The 20,326-nt window shown below is 39.5% G+C and overlaps 1 protein-coding gene across 1 annotated transcript; it reads left to right on the forward strand.

The window, feature by feature from the left end:
* The first annotated feature begins 16,917 nt into the window (after window positions 1-16,917).
* Window positions 16,918-17,775, forward strand: LOC116909604 (olfactory receptor 2T4-like). Its single transcript, XM_032913226.1, has one exon. The coding sequence runs from the start codon at window positions 16,918-16,920 to the stop codon at window positions 17,773-17,775; it is 858 nt and encodes a 285-aa protein (XP_032769117.1).
* Window positions 17,776-20,326: the final 2,551 nt, after the last annotated feature.

Consider the following 20,326-nt stretch of genomic DNA (forward strand, 5'->3'; position numbering starts at 1 on the left):
AAAGCAGCAGGGAAGTGTAAGTTGAATAAAAATCCTTTCCTTCCCTAAAAAGAAAAAGAAAAGAAAAAGAAACAAGAGGGTATCCTTCTGCCCACATTCCAACACAAGAGGGAATCGATAGTGCCATCAGATCCCATGGTGTAGGATTAATAGCAGTCAGGACACTTCATTCCTGCCTCGCGGAGCAGAGATGAAAGACAGTCACAAGGAGGATACACACACTTGAGAGCAGAGCACTCTGTTCCCAGAAACGGTAAAAGAAAACAGGAAAACAGGTCTACAGGAGTACTGACACACAGGCCTAAAGGAGGGTCAAACCACTGTCAGAAATAGCAAGACAAGCTAACGCCAGAGACAACCTGATGTTGAGAGGAAAGCACATGAACCAAAGCAACAAAAACAAGGACTACTTGGCATCATCAGAGCCCAATTCTCCAACCAAAGAAAATACTACATATCTAAACACACCGGAAAAGCAAGATTTACATTTAATATCACATTTTAAGATGATGATGGAGGAATTTAAGAAGGATATAAATAACTCCCCTAAAGAAATACAGAACAACACAAGTAAACAAGTAGAAGCCTTAAAGAGGAAACACAAAACCCCTTAAAGAATTACAGGAAAACACAACCACACAGGTGAAGTTATTGAACAAAACTGTCCAGGAGGTAAAAATGAAAATAGAAACAATAAAGGAAGCACAAAAGGAGACAACCATGGAGATAGAAAACCTAGGGAGGAGATCAGGTGACATAGATGCAAGCATCAGCAACAGAATACAAGAGATAGAAGAATTTCAGGGGCAGAAGATACCAGAGAAAACATTGACACAACTGTCAAAGATAATATGAAACTCAAAAAGTTGCTAGCCCAAAACATCAGCAAATCCAGGACACAATGAGAAGATCAAACCTAAGGCTAATAGGTAGAGAAGAGAGTGAAGACTCCCAAATTAAAGGGCCATTAAATATCTTCAACACAATTATAGAAGAAAACTTCACTAATCTGAAGAAAGGGATTCCCATAAACATACAAGAAGCCTACAGAATTTCAAATTGATTGGACCAGAAGAGAAATTCCTCCCGTCACATAACAGTCAAAACACCAAATGAACAAAACAAAGAAAGAATGTTAAAAGCAATAATGGAAAAGGTCAAGAGACATATAAAGGCAGACCTATAAGAATTACAGGAGACATCTCACCAAAGACTATGAAAGCCAGAAGATCCTGGACAGATGTCATATAGACGCTTAAGAGAACACAAAATGCCAGCCTAGGCTACTATATCCAATAAAAACTTCTCAACAAGCATAGATGGAGAAACCAAGATATTCCATGACAAAACCAAATTTACACAATATCTTTGTACAATTCCAGCCATACAAATGATAATAGATGGAAAACTCCAACACAAGGAGGGAGATTATCCCTGCAGAAAAACCAAGAAATTAATCTCCTTGCAACGAAACCAAAAGAAGAGAAACAAACAAACATAATTCCACCTATAAATAAGAAAATAACAGGAAGCAACAATCATTATTTCTTAATATCTCTCAACATCAATGGACTCAATTCCCCAATAAAAGACATAGACTGGATACTTAAAGGGGACCCAGCACTTTGCTGCACACAGGAAACACACCTCAAAGACAAAGACAGACACTACCTCAGAGTAAAAGGCTGCAAACAAATTTCCAAGCAAATCATCCGAAGAAAAAAGCTGGAGGAGCCATTCTAATATTGAATAAAATCTACTTTCAACCAAAAGTCATCAAAAAAGTTAAGGAAAGACACTTCATATTCAGCAAAATAAAACTCTACCAAGATGGACTCTCAATCCTAAATATCTATGCTCCAAATTCAAGGGCATCTACATTCATAAAAGCTCAAATCACACGTTGTAACTCACACAATAATAGGAGGAGATTTCAACACCACACTCTCATCAATAGAGAGATCATGGAAACAGAAACTAAACAGAGACACATAGAGAAACTCATAGAAGTTATGAACCAAATGGACTTAAGAGATATTTATAGAACATTCCATCCTATAACAAAAGAATATACCCTCTTCTCAGCACTTCATGGTAACTTCTACAAGTTTAACCATATAATCGGTCACAAAACAGGCCTCAACAGATACAGGAAGATAGAAATAATTCTATGCATCCTATCATAACACCACAGATTAAGGCTGGTCTTCAATAACAACGATAATGACAGAACATCCACATATACATGGAAGTTAAACAACACTCTACACAATGACAACATGGTCAAGAAATAAAAAAAAATTACAGACTTCTTAGAATTTAATGAAAATGAAGATACAACGTACCCAAAGTTATGGGACACAAGAAAGATGTGCTAAGAGGAAAACACATAGCTCTGAGTGCCTGCAAAAGAAAAGAGGAGAGAGCTTACATCAGCAGCTTGAATGCACACATAAAAGCTCTAGAACAAAAACAATTACACCCAAGAAGAATAGAAAGCAAGAAATAATCAAACTCAGGGCTGAAATCAACCAAGTAGAAACAAATAGGACTATACAAAGAATCAACAAAACCAAGAGCTAGTTCTTTGAGAAAATCAACAAGATACATAAACCCTTAGCCAGTCAAACCAGAGGGCACAGAGAGAGTAGTGAAATTAACAAAATCAGAAATGAAAAGCAAGACAAAACAACAGCATCTTAGAAAATTCAAAAATCATCAGATCCTGCTACAAAAGACTATATTCAACAAAACTGGAAAATCTAGATGAAATAGACAATTTTCTAGACAAATACCAGGTAACAAAGTTAAATCAGGAACAGATAAACCATCAAAAAAACCTTATAACTCCAAAAGAAATAGAAGTAGTTATTAAATGGCTTCCAACCAAAAGGAGCCAAGGACCAGATGGGTTTACTGCAGAATTTTATCAGAACTTCACAGAAGACCTCATACCAATACTGGCCAAACTATTCCACAAAATAGAAACACACTGAGCACTACAAAACTCCTTCTATGAAGCTACAATTACTCTTATAAATAAACCAACCACACAAAGACCCAACAAAGGAAAAGAACTTCAGACCAATTCCCCTTATGAATATCAACACAAAAATAATCAATAAAATTCTTGCAAACAGAATGCAAGAACGCATCAAAGAGATCATCCATCATGATCAAGTAGGCTTCATCCCAGGGATGCAAGGCTGGTTCATTATACAGAAATCCAACAAAGTGATCTACTATATAAACAAACTCAATGAAAAAACCACATGATCATTTCATTAGATGCTGAGAAAGCATTTGACAAAATTCAACACCTCTGCATGATAAAAGTCCTGGAAAGATCATACCTAAACATAGTAAAGGCAATATACAGCCAACCAGTAGCTAACATCATATTACATGTAGAGAAAAAATTGAAGCAATCCAACTAAAATTAGGGACTAGACAAGGCTGTCCACTCTCTCCCTACTTACTCAATATACTACTCTGAGTCCTAGCCTGAACAATCTGTCAACAAAGGATGTCAAAGAATACAAATTGGAAATATCACTATTTGCAGATTAAATGCTGATATACTTATGTGATCCCAAAAGTTACACCTGAGAACTACTAAACCTGATAAACAACTTCAAAAAAGTGGCTGGGTATGAAATTAATGGAAACAAATCTGTAGCCTTTTTCTACTCAAAGGATGAACAGGCTGAGAAAGAAATTAGGAAAATGACACCCTTCACAATAGTCCCAAATTATATAAAATACCTCGGTGTGACTTGAACCAAGCAAGTGAAAGAAAAGATCTGTATGACAAAAACTTCAAGACTCTGAAGAAATAAATTGAGCACGATCTCAGAATATGGAAAGATCTTCCATGCTCATGGATTGACAGGATTAATATAGTAAAAATGGCCATTTTGCCAAAAGCAAACTACAAATTCAATGCAATCCACATCAAAATTCCAACTCAATTCTTCATAGAGATAGAAAGAGCAACTTGCAAATTCATTTGGAATAACAAAAAACCAGAATAGTGAAAACTATCCTCAACTATAAAAAAAAAACTTCTGGGGGAATCACCATCCCTGAACTCAAGCAGTATTACAGAGCAATAGTCATAAAAACTGTATGGTATTGGTACAGAGACAGGCAGGTAGATCAGTGAAATAGGATTGAAGACTCATGAACATGTCTGACTTTATATGTTACTTGGTCTTTTTCCCTTGTAGCTTTTAACATTATCCCTTTGCTCTGTCTGCTTAAAGTTTGATTATTACATGACCAGGGAACTTTCTTTTTGCTCCTATTTATTTGGTGTTCTGTAAGCTTCTTGTATATGAACGGGCATTTCCTTCTTTAGGTTAAGAAAATGTTCTTCTATAATTTTGTTGAAAATACAATCTGGGATTTGAACAGGGATTATTCTCCTTCTATTCCTATTATTCTATGTGTGGTGCTTCCTGGATATTTTGTTTCAGGAATTTTTTAGATTTAATGTTTACTGTCACTAATTTATCAATTTCTCCAACACCTGAGATGCTGCTCTCTTGCATTTCCATCTCTTGTATTCTGTTGCTGATGCCTGCATCTGTACTTCCCCTTTACTTACCTAGATCTTTCAGTTACACAAATCCCTCTGTGTTTTCTCTATTGATTCAAGTTCTATTTTCATTTATTACATAGTTTTATTCACACCCTTCAACTGTTTGGTTTCTTTCCTTAACTATTTTGGCTTTCTTTATGGTATTTATTCATTCCCTCTTTAAGGACCTATATCATCTCCATAAAGTTTGTTTTAAGGTTATTTTCCTGAGTTCACCTGTGTTGAAATAGGCAGACATGCAAGAATAGTGTATCTGGACTTGGGTAGTGACCTATGGCCTTAACTGTTGTTGGTTGTGTTCTTGTACTGGCATCTAGGCATCTGGGTTTGGGGTGATAATACATTGAGGCACAAATTTCTGAGTTTGTCTTTGCTAGGTGTGTGTTTTGTTCCTTAGTTTCTGTTTTCTCTCTGGTCTTTTGGTCAGTATATCTGTTGGTAGAGCAGGGTATCTCCACCAACGCTGGGATAGACTTCTGGTTGTACCTGGGATAGAATCTGGTAGAGCAGGGTCAAAAGAAGATATACATTTTATTTTTTAGATATCAGCCTAACCATTTGAAAAGCTCAGGTTAGGAGAACTATCTTTTAGGCCTAGAGAGGAAATGATAGCTAAAATGACCTCACACACTCAGACACTGGTCAAGCAGATTTCCTCATCTCAACACAGTCTCCACACTGTGGCTCCCATGGAATTACCCAGAATCCCTTGCAAAGCTTTTGAGCTCCCGTGTGATTTGTCATTTCCATTATCTGCTGGTTGTCCCTTTTCTGTGGGCAGATTTTGCTGTGTATAAGCTTCTGTTATAAAAAATTCTGTTTCTATTGCATTTCTATGACACGAACATATTGCAGCATGGGTTTGCCACTTTTCTATTACATAAGATTTGTTTGATGACACTAGTCTTTATTTCTCGCCTCCAACACAGATACTCTTGGATCAGTTTCCAGGATCCTACCAAGCCTACCATTTCCAAGCTGGAGAACTTCATGCGGGGCATAGGGCAGGCTAGTGGCATTGAGATGGAATATTATCACCTTGACAGCTGCATTGGATGCTGGATACACAGAAATTACTGGAGGTCCTTTCCTGACCCCATGCAGGGCCCAAGACAGCTGAGTCCTAACAATGCCTGGTCAGTTGCCTTAAGTGCTAGACACAGCCTGGAGTACCACAGTCCTTCTGTCAACCAAACTTGATGTAGTTGCCCAAGACCAACAGGGAAAGGACCCCATTCCTTTCCCTGTCCCCTGCCAATGTCCACCCAGGAATGCACTTAAATCAAGTGGGGAAGGATTCAAGACTCTCTTCCATCTGTAGGCTAAATTCATGAGTACTGAAGAGGGCAGAGTTCAGGAGCTGGCCTGCATGAACACAGGACACTGTGGAACAAGAGGATGGCATGGGAACAGTGACATGTTGTTGGAAAGTGATCAGAAACCTTTAGCATTCAGAAAAAGTTCAGTACAATTTGGCTGCAGGTCAAGAGTGCAGAGTTGCCTCTGTCTTCCACCCTGTGTAGACTAGCTCTGACTGAACAGTGTCCTTCACTGTGTCTGCACAACTGCCTACAGCTTAAGACAGAGAGTGACGTCTAAACTGGGACTTTTGCTCAGATGTTGGCAATGTCAAGATTTACATTTTCATCTAAGACATTTGCATTTATAGAATGTTCTATAACCTTCAGATCTTTGTTTAAAAAGAAACAAACATTCACACTGAAGGCAGCTCTAAAGAATATGGATTCTGACTTAACTTACAGCAGAACATGGACTGGTGAACTTGGAGGAGGACAAGATGTCACAAGAGGAATGAAGGCTTGGGGTTATCCTGTGTTTACAATACAGCAGCTGAAACCCAAGCTTCCAAGTGCATGCCTATGACGGCTGCTGGAACGTTAGATGAACACAAAGAGTAAGAGGAGAGAGAATTGTGCAGTGAATATAGTTCTGAACATACAATGACTGACTCATGTTAGGATGATTTTATTTATGACAGTGTTATTCAGGGTTATTTTTAATACTGTTTATGATTTTTTCACTATAGCAAAACTTAAGGGTAAATCAAGCTTTGGCAGAAGTTTCTGGTAGGATTCCTCACTCTCCTAGTTACATTTTTCTTTAAAGTCCCAGAGGGGAGTAATCAACAAAAATCTTTATCTGGTAATGAGCTGAGTCCAGCCATGAATGACGTCACTTGCCTCCTTTTCCCTGTGCACTTAATTAGCTTCTGTCTCTTGCCCGTTGTGGCCCAGACTGCAGCAGCATCTGATGGTAAGTCCACCTGACAGGAGAGTCTGCAAAGCACAGCGTGGGCACTAGGCTCTGTTCCTTCCTTACAGAATCTCTTTTATCTTCTATTCTTTACTGTCTTTTTATTACCAGGAGAGAAAACAGCCTCCTCCTCTTCCTAATCATTCTTGGTTTTTCCAGACAGCATTTGTCTGTGTCACTCTGTCTGCTTTGGAACTCAGTCTGTAGACCAGGATGGTGTCAAACACAGGTCTACATGCCTCTTCCTCCAAGTGCTGGGATCAAAGGTGTACACTAGCACACCCAGGATGGTCCTAAAGATTCCCTACAGTGCTTCCTTACTGAGAACTTTCTGTATATTATGAATGAAGTAGTATGCGTTCCATACACACACACACACACACACACACACGTGTGTTCACAAAAATATGAGTTTTGCCTTGAATATGTTGATAATCCCTGCCTCTGTCTCACAAGTACCAGGATTGTTGTAGTCATCTGTTCCACAGCCACCCTTCCTCCTGCATTCTTAAGCATTCACATCACAATGCATTTATTTTAAAACTGTCTTTGGGTGGTTTATTGATTTTAGCTGTGGGTAAGTTTTGAGAGTTACATAAATGCAAAAGTAATTGTCTTCATTTTATTCAAGTTTCATCATATGAAGCATGCAATGAGTGATCTAAAGTAAAACCATACCTCTCAGCAGAAGTAATGTTTCCCATAGAACACAGGCAGGTGCCCACGCTGTGTGTACTCCCAGGGTAAGTACTCACTCTGTCAGTGACTGTATGACATGAGGCAGATGCCTGAGACCCTGAGCTTCTACTTCCATGGTGAGTCTCATGGAAGCACCAGGGAGGAACAGGGTTGCTGCTGGCTTGGGATGCTGCTCTGCCATTGCTCTGCCTTCACTGTTAGCAATGCAAAGGGTTCACATTGCACAAAGCTGTTCACATGGCAACAAATGACACAGCAGTAAGGACAAGATAGCTGCTAATCCCTTCCCTACTTCACACCACATTCCTGATCTCACTGATGACCATGGTCCCCATTTAAAAGAGAGCTCCTATTTTCCCAGCACACCTCCTGCCCCTCACCTGCCTCCTGACCTCCATTCACCCAGCAGATAGTGTTCAGGACTTCTCACAGCCTGGGGCTCCCTCGCTGTCTTTCTTCACTGTGTCCACCATCATAAACTGAGTCAGCAGATGAACATAAGGTGTGTGTTGAAAATCTTACATTGTTGAATAGAGCTGAGTTTCCTTTCACAAGTATGTGTTTGTAAAATGGAAATCAATCTCATTTCTTTCTGTCTCCCAGTCTATTTCCTGTCTGTATTTCTGTCCATCTCTTCTCAGAGGTCTCAGATCTGCATGGCATCTATATGAAGGCATCAAGAAGCTTGCCTTTCTCTGCTCCATCAGCATCTCGGGCAGTTTGTGACATTTCAATGACCTCAGTATGTAGTTTGCTTTGGTGTTTTCATTGTTAGAATCTTGACACAGATGTAACATGTTCCTAAGAGTTGTGATCGCTGTGTCAACAACCCATCCCTTAAAAATATTGAAAACATCCCAGAAAGTGGAAATTTCATTTCTTTCCTACTGCCTATACTTACCAAAATGTACATCTACTCAATAATGAATAAATAAATTAATAAATACGATAAAAACATTTAAAAAATCTCTCTTTTAAAGTACAGTGGGCCTGGTCAGAAAGGATGGATGCATTCTGTAGGATGCTAACTCTCACTGTGTTGTACCTATTTAAACCTTCCAAATTAATTGGTATTTAAATATTGTTTTCCCAGCATGGGTGGACACTGGCCTTGTTCAGTGCACCCAAGGTTAATGTGTCCCTGGATTTCTCAGCATTTAACACAGAGGCAGGGTGAGTGTGGATTGAAGGGTTCTAGGAATGGCTCCAGGAACTTCTCAGGGCTGTGTTCTTTGTTCTCAGACTCCATGAGGCTGACACTCCTTGGAGATGCTGCTGCCACACTCTGGCCTGGCAACCAGCAATGACTGCTAAACACTCAGTCTCCTAATGAAGCTTAGGGCAAATGGATAACCTGTGAGCAGATGAACTAGGGGAAGCAGAGGCCAGAAGAGGTGGGACTTCCAATTAACTCTCTCTAACCAGTGTTGGATGAGAAACACATTATATATATTATTGTGTCTACATTTTCATATGAATATGTTTATTTGAATGTACATTTAAAGACCATTTATCTATCAAAACAAAGTTACAGGACTGTACAAACTCACTGTGAAATAGACTGTATGCAGTACTCAACTTAGAACTTGTACCACATTATTTTATAAACCACATTCCTCAATGAATGCTAAACTGGGGAGTACATGCGCTTTTATGCTAGGAGAAGAAGCTCTACAATGCTTCTCTTTTTTTTTAATCCAACCCTCTTTAATTTAGCCTTTGCAAATTTTCTCTTCACAAGGGCAAAACACAGCCACATTCTTCATTAAATTATTACAAACGACAATCTCTAGAATACCTACTAACATTTCTTTCTCCTCTGAAACCTCTTGAGGCAGGCCAAGACAGTTCAAATTACCTCAGCGCCACTGTCTCCCTTGCTCCTACTAAGATGACCCGTTAAGCCCCACTTAAAGTGTTCAACTGCTTTCCTAACACAAAGTCCCCATTTCTCCAAAGAAAATCATGGTCAGGCCTATCACAGCAACACCCCAGTCTCTGTTACCAACTTTTGTCTTACTTAGGGTTTTACTGCTATGAAGAAACACCATAACCATAGCAACTCCTGCAAAGGAAAACATTTAATTGGGGCCATCTTCCGGATTCAGAGGTTTAGTCCATTATTGTCCTGGTGAGAAGTAAGGCAACGTGCAGGTAGGCAGACATTGTGCTGGAGACAGAGCTGAGAGCTCTACTGGGAAGTGAAGAAAGAATGAAGAAAACCAGATGAGGCTACTGAATTCCTAGGGTCACTAATTCTAAGATCATTTTCTCCATTTTTAATCTCCTTTCACACTTTCAGTTATCTATATTCAATATTCCTTTTCTTGCTGATTCATTATTTTTCCATTTCATCTGATTTGTCTTCACTTACTGAATACTTCTTTAAGAAATTCCTTGACCCCACCTTTCTTGTCTTTAGGATGTTCCCTTCCTCATGTCAGCCAAACATCCTGTAAATCTTTATTTCTTTATTTTCGATCTTTATTAAATTGGGTATTTCTTATTTACATTTCAAATGTTATTGCCTTTCCCAGTTTCCAGGCCAACATTCCCCTAACCCCTTTACCTCCCAATCTATATGGGTGTTTCTTTCCCAGTCCTCCCCCATTACCACCCTCCCCCCAAGAATCCCATTCACTGTAGGTCCAGCCTTGGCAGGACCAAGGGCTTCCCCTTCCACTGGTGCCCTTACTAGGATATTCATTGTTACCTATGAGGTCAGAGCCCAGGGTCAGTCCATGTATAGTCTTTGGGTAATGGCTTAGTTCCTGGAAGCTCTGGTTGGTTGGCATTGTTGTTCATATGGGGTCTCGAGCCCCTTCAAGCTCTTCCAGTTCTTTCTCTGATTCCTTCAACAGGGGTCCCATTCTCAGTTCAGTGGTTTCCTACTGGCATTTACTTATGGATTTGCCATATTCAGCTGTATCTCTCAGGAGAGATCTACATCCGGTTCCTGTAAGTCTACACTTCTTTGTTTCATCCATCTTGTCTAATTGGATGGCTGTATATGTATGGGCCACATGTGGGGCAGGCTCTGAATGGGTGTTCCTTTAATCTCTGTTCTAAACTTTGCCTCCCTATTCCCTGTCAAGGGTATTCTTGTTCCCCTTTTAAAGAAGGAGTGAAGCATCCACATTTTGATCATCCATCTTGAGTTTCATGTGTTCTGTGCATCTAGGGTAATTCGAGCATTTGGGATAATATCCACTTATCAATGAGTGCATACCATGTGTGTTTTTCTGTGATTGGGTTACCTCACTCAGGATGATGTTTTCCAGTTCCATCCATTTGCCTATGAATTACATAAAGTCATTGGGTTTTTTTTTTTCTTTCTTTCTTTCTTTTTTTTGGAGGGGGGGGCTGGGGACTGAACTCAGGGCCTTGCGCTTGCTAGGCAATCACTCTACCACTGAGCTAAATCCCCAATCCAAGTCACTGTTTTTGATAGCATGTAGATGTACCACATTTTCTGTATCCATTCCTCTGTTGAAGGGAATCTGAATTCTTACCAATTTCTGGCTATTATAAATAAGGCTGCTATGAACATGAGCATGTGTCCTTGTTATATGTTGGAGCATCTTTTGTGTATATGCCGAAGAGAGGTATAGCTGGATCCTCAGGAAGTGTAATGTCCAATTTTCTGAGGAACCTCCAGACTGATTTGCAGAATGGTGATACCAGTCTGCAATCCCACCAACAAAGGAGGAATGTTCCTCTTTCTCCACATGCACACCAGCATCTGCTGTCGCCAGAGTTTTTTATCTTAGCCATTCTAACTGGTATGAGGTGGAATCTCAGGATTGTTTTGATTTGCATTTCCCTTATGACTAAAGATGTTGAACATTTCTTTAGGTGCTTCTCAGTCACTCGATATTCCTCAGGTGTGATTTCTTTCTTTAGCTCTGAACCCCATTTTTAATAGGGTTATTTGTCTCCCCGCGGTCTAACTTCGTGAGTTCTTTGTATATTTTTGATATAAGCCCTCTGTCAGTTGTAGGATTGGTAAAGATCTTTTCCCAATCTGTTGGTTGCCGTTTTGTCCTAACAGTGTCCCTTGCCTTATAAAAGCTTTGTAGTTTTATGAGATCCCATTTGTCGATTCTTGATCTTAGAGCATAAGCCATTGGTGTTTTGTTCAGGAAATTTTCTCCAGTGCCCATGTGTTTGAGATTCTTCCCCAATTTTTCTTCTATTAGTTTGAGTGTATCTGGTTTGATGAGTAGGTCCTTGATCCACTTGGACTTAAACTTTGTACAGGGTGATAAGAATATATCGATCTGCATTCTTCTACATGCTGACCTCAAGTTGAACCAGCACCATTTACTAAAACGGCTATCTTTTTTCCATTGGATGGTTTTGGATCCTTTGTCAAAAATCGAGTGACCATAGTTGTGTGAGTTCATTTCTTAGTCTTCAATTCTATTCCACTGGTCTATCTGCCTGTCTCTGTACAAATACCATACAGTTTTTATCACTATTGCTCTGTAATACTGCTTGAGTTCAGGTATAGTGATTCCCCAAGAAGTCCTCTTATTGTTGAGGATAGTTTTAGCTATCCTGGGCTTTTTGTTATTCCAGATATATTGCAAATTGTTCTGTCTAACTCTCGGAAGAATTGGATTGGAATTTTGATTGGGGATTGCATTGAATCTGTAGATCGCTTTTGGTAAAATGGCCATTTTTACTATATTAATCCTGCCAATCCATGAGCATGGGAGGTCTTTCCATTTTCTGAGATTTTAATTTCTTCCTTCAGAGGTGTGAAGTTTTATCATACAGATCTTTCACTTGCTTGGTTAAAGTCACACCGAGATATTTTATATTATTTGGGTCTGTTATGAAAAGTGTTGTTTCCCTAATTTCGTTCTCAGCTTGTTTATCTTTTGTGTAGAGAAAGGCTACTAATTTATTTGAGTTAATTTTATACCCAGTCACTTTGCTGAAGGTGTTTATCAGGTTTATTAGTTCTATGGTGGAATTTTTGGGATGACTTAAACATACTATCTTATCATCTGCAAATAGTGATATTTTGACTTCTTCCTTTCCAATCTGTATCCCTTTGATCTCCTTTTGTTGTCTGATTGCTCTGGCTAGGACTTTGAGAACTGTATTGAGTAAGTAGGGAGAGAGTGGGCAGCCTTGTCTAGTTCCTGATTTTAGTGGAGTTGCTTCAGGTTTTTCTCCATTTAGTTTAATGTTAGCTATTGGTTTGCTATATATGGCTTTTACTATGTTTAGGTATGGGCCTTGAATTCCTGTTCTTTCCAGGACTTTTATCAAAAAGGGCTGTTGAATGCTTTCTTGGCATCTAATGAAATGATTATGTGGTTTTTATCTTTCAGTTTGTTTATATAGTGGATTACATTGATGGTTTTCTGTATATAAAACCATCCCTGCATAGCTGGGATGAAGCCTACTTCATCATGATGCATGATTGTTTTGATGTGTTCTTGGATTCAGTTTGCAAGAATTTTATTTAGAATTTTTGCATCGATATTCATAAGGGAAATTGGTCTGAAGTTCTCTTTCTTTGTTAGGTTTTGGGTGGTTTAGGTTTAAGAGTAAACTTGGCTTCATACAAGGAATTCAGTAGGGCTCCATCTGTTTTAATTTTGTGGAATAGTTTGGATAGTATTGGTATAAGGTCTTCTATGAACGTCTGATAGAATTCTGCACTGAACCCATCTGGACCTGGGCTCTTTTTGGTTGGGAGACCTTTAATGACTGCTTCTATTTCTTTAGGAGTTATGGGGTTATTTAAATGGTTTATTTGTTCCTGATTTAATTTCAGTACCTGGTATCTGTCTAGGAAATTGCCCATTTCCTACAGATTTTCAAGTTTTGTTGAATATAGTCTTTTGTAGTAGGATCTGATGATTTTTTGAATTTCCTCTGCCTCTGTTGTTATGTCTCCCTTTTCATTTCTGATTTTGTTGATTTAGCCACTGGTTAGTCTGGCTAAGGTTTTATCTATCTTCTTGATTTTCTCAAAGAACCAGCTTTTGGTTCTGTTGATTCTTTGTATACTCCTTTTTGTTTCTACTTGGTTGATTTCAGCTCTGACTTTGATTATTTCCTGCCTTCTACTCCTCCTGGGTGTATTTGCTTCTTTTTGTTCTAGAGATTTTAGGTGTGCTGTCAAGCTGCTGATATGTGCTTTCTCCTGTTTGTTTCTGCAGGCACTCAGAGCTATGAGTTTTCCTCTTAGCACAGCTTTCATTGTGTCCCATAAGTTTGGGTATGATGTACCTACATTTTCATTAAATTCTAAGAAATCTTTCATTTCTTTCTTTATTTCTTCCTTGACCAGGTTATCATTGAGTAGAGCATTGTTCAACTTCCATGTATATCCATGTATATGTGAGCGTTCTTTCCATATTGTTATTGAAGACCAGCTTTAGCCCATGGTAGTCTGATAAGACGCATGGGATTATTTCTATCTTTTTGTATCTGTTGAGGTCTGTTTTGTGGTCAGTTTTGGAGAAAGCACCATGAGGTGGTGAAAAGAAGGTATATCCTTTTGTTTTAGAATATAAATATTCTATAAATATCTGTTAAGTCAATTTGGTTCATGACTTCTGTTAGTCTGTGTCTCCATTTAATTTCTGTTTCCATGACCTGTCCATTGATGTGAGTGGGGTGTTGAAATCTCCTACTATTATTGTGTGAGGTGAAATGTGTGCTTTGAGCTTTAGTAAGGTTTCTTTTATGGATGTAGGTGCCCTTGTATTTGGAGCATAGATATTTAGGATTGAGCGTTCATCTTCGTGGATTTTTCCTTTGATGAATATGAAGTGTCCTTCTTTAACTTTTTTGATGACTTTTGGTTGAAAATCTATTTTATTAAATATTAGAATGGCTACTCCAGCTTGTTTCTTCAGACCATTGCTTGGAAAGTTGTTTTCCAGCCTTTTACTCTGAGGTAGTGTCTGTGTTTGTCTCTGAGGTGTTTTTTTTGTAGGCAGCAAAATGCTGGGTCCTCATTACATATCTGGTTTGTTAATCTGTGTCTTTTTATTGGGCAATTGAGTCCATTGATGTTGAGAGATATTAAGGCATAGTGATTGCTGCTTCCTGTTATCTTCGTATTTGGAGGTGAGATTATGTTTGTGTGCTTGTCTTCTCTTAGTTTTATTGCAAAACAATTAGTTTCTTGCTCTTTCTAGGGTGTAGCTTGCCTCCTTGTGTTGGGCTTTACTATTTACTATCCTTTGTAGGGATGGACTTGTAGAAAGATATTGTGTAACTTGGTTTTGTCATGGAATATCTTGGTTTCTCCATCTATGTTAATTGAGAGTTTTGCTGGATACAGTCACCTGGGCTGGCATTTGTGTTCTCTTCGGGCCTGTATGACATCTGTACAGGATCTTCTGTCTTTCATAGTCTCTGGTGAGAAGTCTGGTGTAATTCTGATAGGTCTTTATATGTTACTTGACCTTTTTCCCTTACTGCTTTTAATATTCTTTCTTTGTTTTGTACATTTGGTATTTTGACTATTATGTGACTGGAGGAATTTCTTTTGTGGTCCAATCTATTTGGAGTTCTGTAGTCTTCTTGTATGTTTATGGGCATCTTTTCCTTTAGGTTATGGAAGTTTTCTTCTATGATTTTGATAAAGATATTTACTAGTCCTCTGAGTTGGGAGTCTTCACTCTCTTCTATACCTAGAATCCTTAGGTTTGATCTTCTCATTGTGTCTTGGATTTCCTGTATGTTTTGGGCCAGTAGCTTTTTATGTTTTACATTATCTTTGACAGTTGTGTCGATGATTTCTATGTAATCTTCTGCTCCTGAGATTCTTTCTTCTCTCTCTTGCATTCTGTTCATAATGCTCGTATCTACAGCTCCTTGTCTCTTCCTTTGGTTTTCTATATCCAGGGTTGTATCTCTTTGTGCTTTCTTTCTTGTTTCTATTTCCATTTTCAATTCCTTCACCTGTTTGATTGTGTTTTCCTGTAATTCTTTCAGGGATCTTTGTGTTTCCTCTTTAAGGGCTTCTACTTGTTTACTTGTGTTTTCCTGCATTTCTCTAAGGGAGTTCTTTATGTCTTTCTTAAACTCCTACAAAATCATGAGCAAATGTGATCTTAAATCTAGATCTTGCTTTTCTGGCTTGTTTGGATATTCAGTGTTTGCTTTGGTGGGAGAATTGGGCTCTGATGATGCCATGTGCAGCCTTGGTCTCTAATGCTTGGGTTCCTGTGATTGCATCTCACCATCAGGTGGTCTCTGGTGTTCTGCTATTTCTGACAATGGCTTGACCGTCCTGTAGACCTGTGTGTCAGGAGTGCTGTAGACCTGATTTCCTGTTTTCTTTCATCCAGTTATGGGAACAGAGTGTTCTGCTTTCAGGTGTTTAGTCATTCCTGTCCACTGGCTTTCAGCTCTTCCTGTGGGCCTGTGTCCTGAGTCCACCAGGCAGATCACTAGGAGCAGAAAAGTTGGTCTTACCTTGGGTCTCGGGCCTGAAGTCGCTCCTTGGGGCTTGGTTTCAGCTCTCCATGAGGGCAGCAACCAGAAACCCTGAAACTACTTCTGGGTCCCTGTGCACAGGGGGCCCTGATGGCACTAGGTGTTTTCCTCTAGAGTCAGAAATATGGGCAGAGAGTAGTCTCCTCTAGTTTCACAGGCATGTCTGCCCCTCTGAAGGTCTACCTCTCCTTCCCACGGGATTTGGGTGCAGGGAGCTGTTTGACCAGGTCCGTTCAGATCCGGGCACAGTCTGGAGTACATGGCTCCAGCAGCTTGACTTCCCCTATCTTCCTGTGCCCAAAGGCCCTATACAGTTTCCTCTTGGGCCAGGGACGTGGGCAAAGGTGGGCAGTACTGGCGGTCTCTCCTACCCTGCAGGCTCACAAGTGCCCACCAGTGTGGGTGATGAGCCCTCTCTCCCATGGGTTTGAAAGCAGGTGGCTGTGGGGGATCTACACGGGTACTTAAGACCAACTTGTGTATTCATTAATGTCTGAACAATGTGTCTGTTTGGTTACTTGTTTGAATTATACGTATACTGGTTTCTGTTGGTTCATTTTTCTCACAATTTCACTATTTTTTGTTGAGAGCAAAAAGTTATCTGCAAATATCAAAAATTTGTTGACAGAGGCCACTATTTGTTATGAGGAAAAAACCATGATCATAAACTGTGTCAGCCCTACTCTGACTGGTTTTGGCTCCAACCACAGACAGATGTGAATTATTAATTTTTATTTGCCTTACATTATAAGTAGATTATCATTTTCAAATCTACAGGCCCAGGAAATTTCTCAGCATAGTAGGCTTATATGCATATCAGTAAGCAGTCACTAACCAAAACCTTCTTGGTTGCCTAGGAGACACACATGGACATCAACACTTGGATGAACAACTACACTGAACAGTCAGGTTTCACCCTGGTGGGATTCTTAAGTCAATCCAAACACCCTGCCCTGCTTGCTGTGCTCATATTTGTGGTTTTCCTGATGGCCTTGTCTGGGAACGTCCTTCTGATCCTGTTGATACTCTCTGACACCCACCTCCACACACCCATGTACTTTTTTATCAGCCAGCTGTCTCTCATGGACATGATGTACATTTCTGTCACTGTGCCCAAGATGCTCATGGACCAGGTGCTGGAGAACTATAGGATCTCAGCTGCTGCCTGTGGGATGCAGATGTTCCTCTACCTGACACTAGCAGGTTCAGAATTTTTGCTTCTAGCTGCCATGTCCTATGACCGCTATGTGGCCATCTGCCATCCACTCCGGTATCATGTCCTCATGAACCACAGGGTGTGTCTTCTCCTGATATCTTCATGTTGGCTCTTAGGATCCTTAGATGGCTTCATGTTCACCCCTGTCACCATGACCTTCCCATTTTGTGGATCTCGGAAGATTTATCACTTCTATTGTGAGGTTCTTACTGTGACAAAGCTCTCCTGCTCAGACACCTGGCTCTATGAGACCTTCATGTATGTGTGCTGTGTGATCATGCTTCTCATTCCTGTGACAGTCATTTCAGGATCCTACTCATCCATCCTCCTCACTGTTCTCAGGATGAATTCAACAGAGGGCAGGAAGAAGGCTCTTGCAACCTGCTCCTCCCACATGACTGTGGTCATCATCTTCTATGGCACTGCTATCTATAACTACATGCTCCCTGCCTCCCTCCACACCCCTGAGAAGGACATGTGTTTTACACCATACTCACACCTCTGTTGAACCCACTAATATATAGTTTTAGGAATAAGAATGTCACTGAAGCTATGAGGAAATGGTTGGGTTTGAGCACCCTCTTCTAAGAAATTGTAAAGTAACTCATAATTCATATTCCCTTTCCTTGTCACTATATATCTGTTGATCCAGGTCTCATGCTGAGGTTATTCCTGATCCATTGTCTCATTTCATATTCATCCTTTCTTGTAGAACTCTTTCTCTATTCTTAAATTTCTTTGTTGATATACTTCTTGTCCATTCAGAAATCTTATTGGAGTTGTGCCACTGTTACATTTTATGAAGTTCATAATGACTGTTTAATTTTGTGGGACAAAAGTCTTACCACTTGACATTATGTCATATTGTAAATTAAAGAGTCATGAAGTGTTCAATTTATAAAAGGTAGCGTGAGACAGAAGAACAGTGTTTAACAACATTAACCAGGGGTGACCAGAGATCATTGGCATATTGAAAGAATTCTGTGTATCCTCTCAATAATTAATGTAAAGTTAAAATTATGTAAAAAACAAAGAGCAAGATACAGTTTTCTCTCTTCAGCTCCTGTACTGTGATATAGTAAAGATAATGTTTTAGAGACTTAAATTTGGATAGTACAATTTGCCCCAAGGGTTTCAAATGGTCAGGGTACCTGCACTTGCATATAAAGATATTCCCCAAAACCATTCACACAGTATATTCAGTGGAAATGACAAACCACTTATTCTTGAGTCAAATGTGAATGGCCATGGGCCAGGCACTTGAGTTCATGTTTTTTCCCAGTGGCATGTTTCAAAGTCTCATGGGCTGTTGCAAAGCACAAGCAAGTCATAAGCCATAACTCACAGCATTTTCAACTACACTTGTGGAAACCTCAGGATTCAGGTTGTGGCAAAGTGGCAAAATCTCTGCTGTGGTTCTCAGATACTGTCTGGTGACATGGCAAGCTTTTAGAGTCAGGGAAGCTAGCATTCTAAGAAGTCAATACACTCCAAAGGTGTCACCTGCTGGTCACAGACCTGCTGGCAGAAACCACAGTGGACAATAAATGGCTCCAAAGGACACTGTAGACAGCCCATAGTAAATGGGCTCTGTCACCGTGATGTTCCAAAGCTCCATGTTCACAGGAGCTCCAATCAGTTTGCCAAGTGTAGAGTCTTTAACATGTGTTTAGCATTGTTCTCTGAGATCCTCAGAGCAGTGTCCCGTGTTTTCCAAGCATAATCCTTGGTTCATGAGGAGGCCAACTACTGTCTTATGACCTGTGGTGAAGAAGCCTATTCTCAGGTATCTGGATAAGCAGGGCAGCAGTCCTTGAGAGAGGTGTCTAGTGCAGCCATTCTGATCTGGGTCTGACTTGCTTCCACTCTCTGTTCTGACACTGGGTTTATATGTGACATATTACGGGAGTGTCATTCGTGAAGCTAAATTAGAGAGAAAGCATTGAAGTTGAAAAAAGCAATAGCAGCAAATGAGAGAAATAGGTTTCTGGATCGACCAAAACTGGAATCATCATCAACCGGGCCTCCTGCATGTTTCCTCTCTGTCCTTCCATTACTCTATGAGTTATTTTGTTTAATGCTTAGAATATTAGAGATAATTCACTTTCTTGTAACTTTCCTTTCACTTGGCCATCTTGGCTATTCAGTTGCAATTTCATATAGAATGGCTAGTTCCAATTCTAAGAAAGTTTGTTCTTCAGCTTCTAAATTTATGTAACTCTTATGGATTGTTCAGGTTTGATTTGTTTTGTTGTATTGGTTCTAAACCAAACTACAATCATGGGAACTAAGTACAAATTCACCTTGTAGAAGATGTCAGACAACATGTTATTTTTTTTTTTTACTTCCCTCCTAGCAGACACCTGATTCCTTCTTCTTTCCCAGAATCAATCTCTCCCTCTCCCCCTCTCTCTCCCTCTCCTCCTCCCCTTCCCCCTCCCCTCACTCTCTCTCTCTGTGCCAGATATCCCACGTCTCACCTTATAATTCTTCCTCAGCTTATTGGCTACCAGATTTTATTGACAAGTGATGCTTCCACATAGTACACAAGAAATTATCTCTACAGCTCTCCTTTTAGTCCAATACAAAGATTTTCCCTTAACATCCATAAACTATAACAATAATAATAATTATGAAAGCCATCAGGTAAGACATATATTCATAATGTCCAGTCCTTATGTATTTGGCAACCTTGGAGAAAGGATTCTATCTTTTCTCCTATGTTGCTGAGTTCAGAGTTCTGTATTTAAATCATTTTCAATTTGAAGGTACATTTATCAATCTAGAAATATCCTTAGACTTTAAAACATTTTCTTAAATACTAAACAGCTTAAGGTTAATTATGAAACTATAACTATCTAGTCTTCAACACCATCAGAGACCCGAGAAGGATAAATATTACCTGAGTATATAGAAAGTGCGGAGCAAGCAACTTTCAAAACTATAGAAATGACAAAAGTTACTGGCTACCTAGAAAGTCCACCAAGGTTTCTCTGTGTCATTGGAGCATCATCATTGGCCTTCTGGCCCAGAATATCTGACATATTTTCTATGATACA

This window comes from Rattus rattus, chromosome 9, assembly GCF_011064425.1.
Source record: "Rattus rattus isolate New Zealand chromosome 9, Rrattus_CSIRO_v1, whole genome shotgun sequence".
Classification (NCBI taxonomy): domain Eukaryota; kingdom Metazoa; phylum Chordata; class Mammalia; order Rodentia; family Muridae; genus Rattus; species Rattus rattus.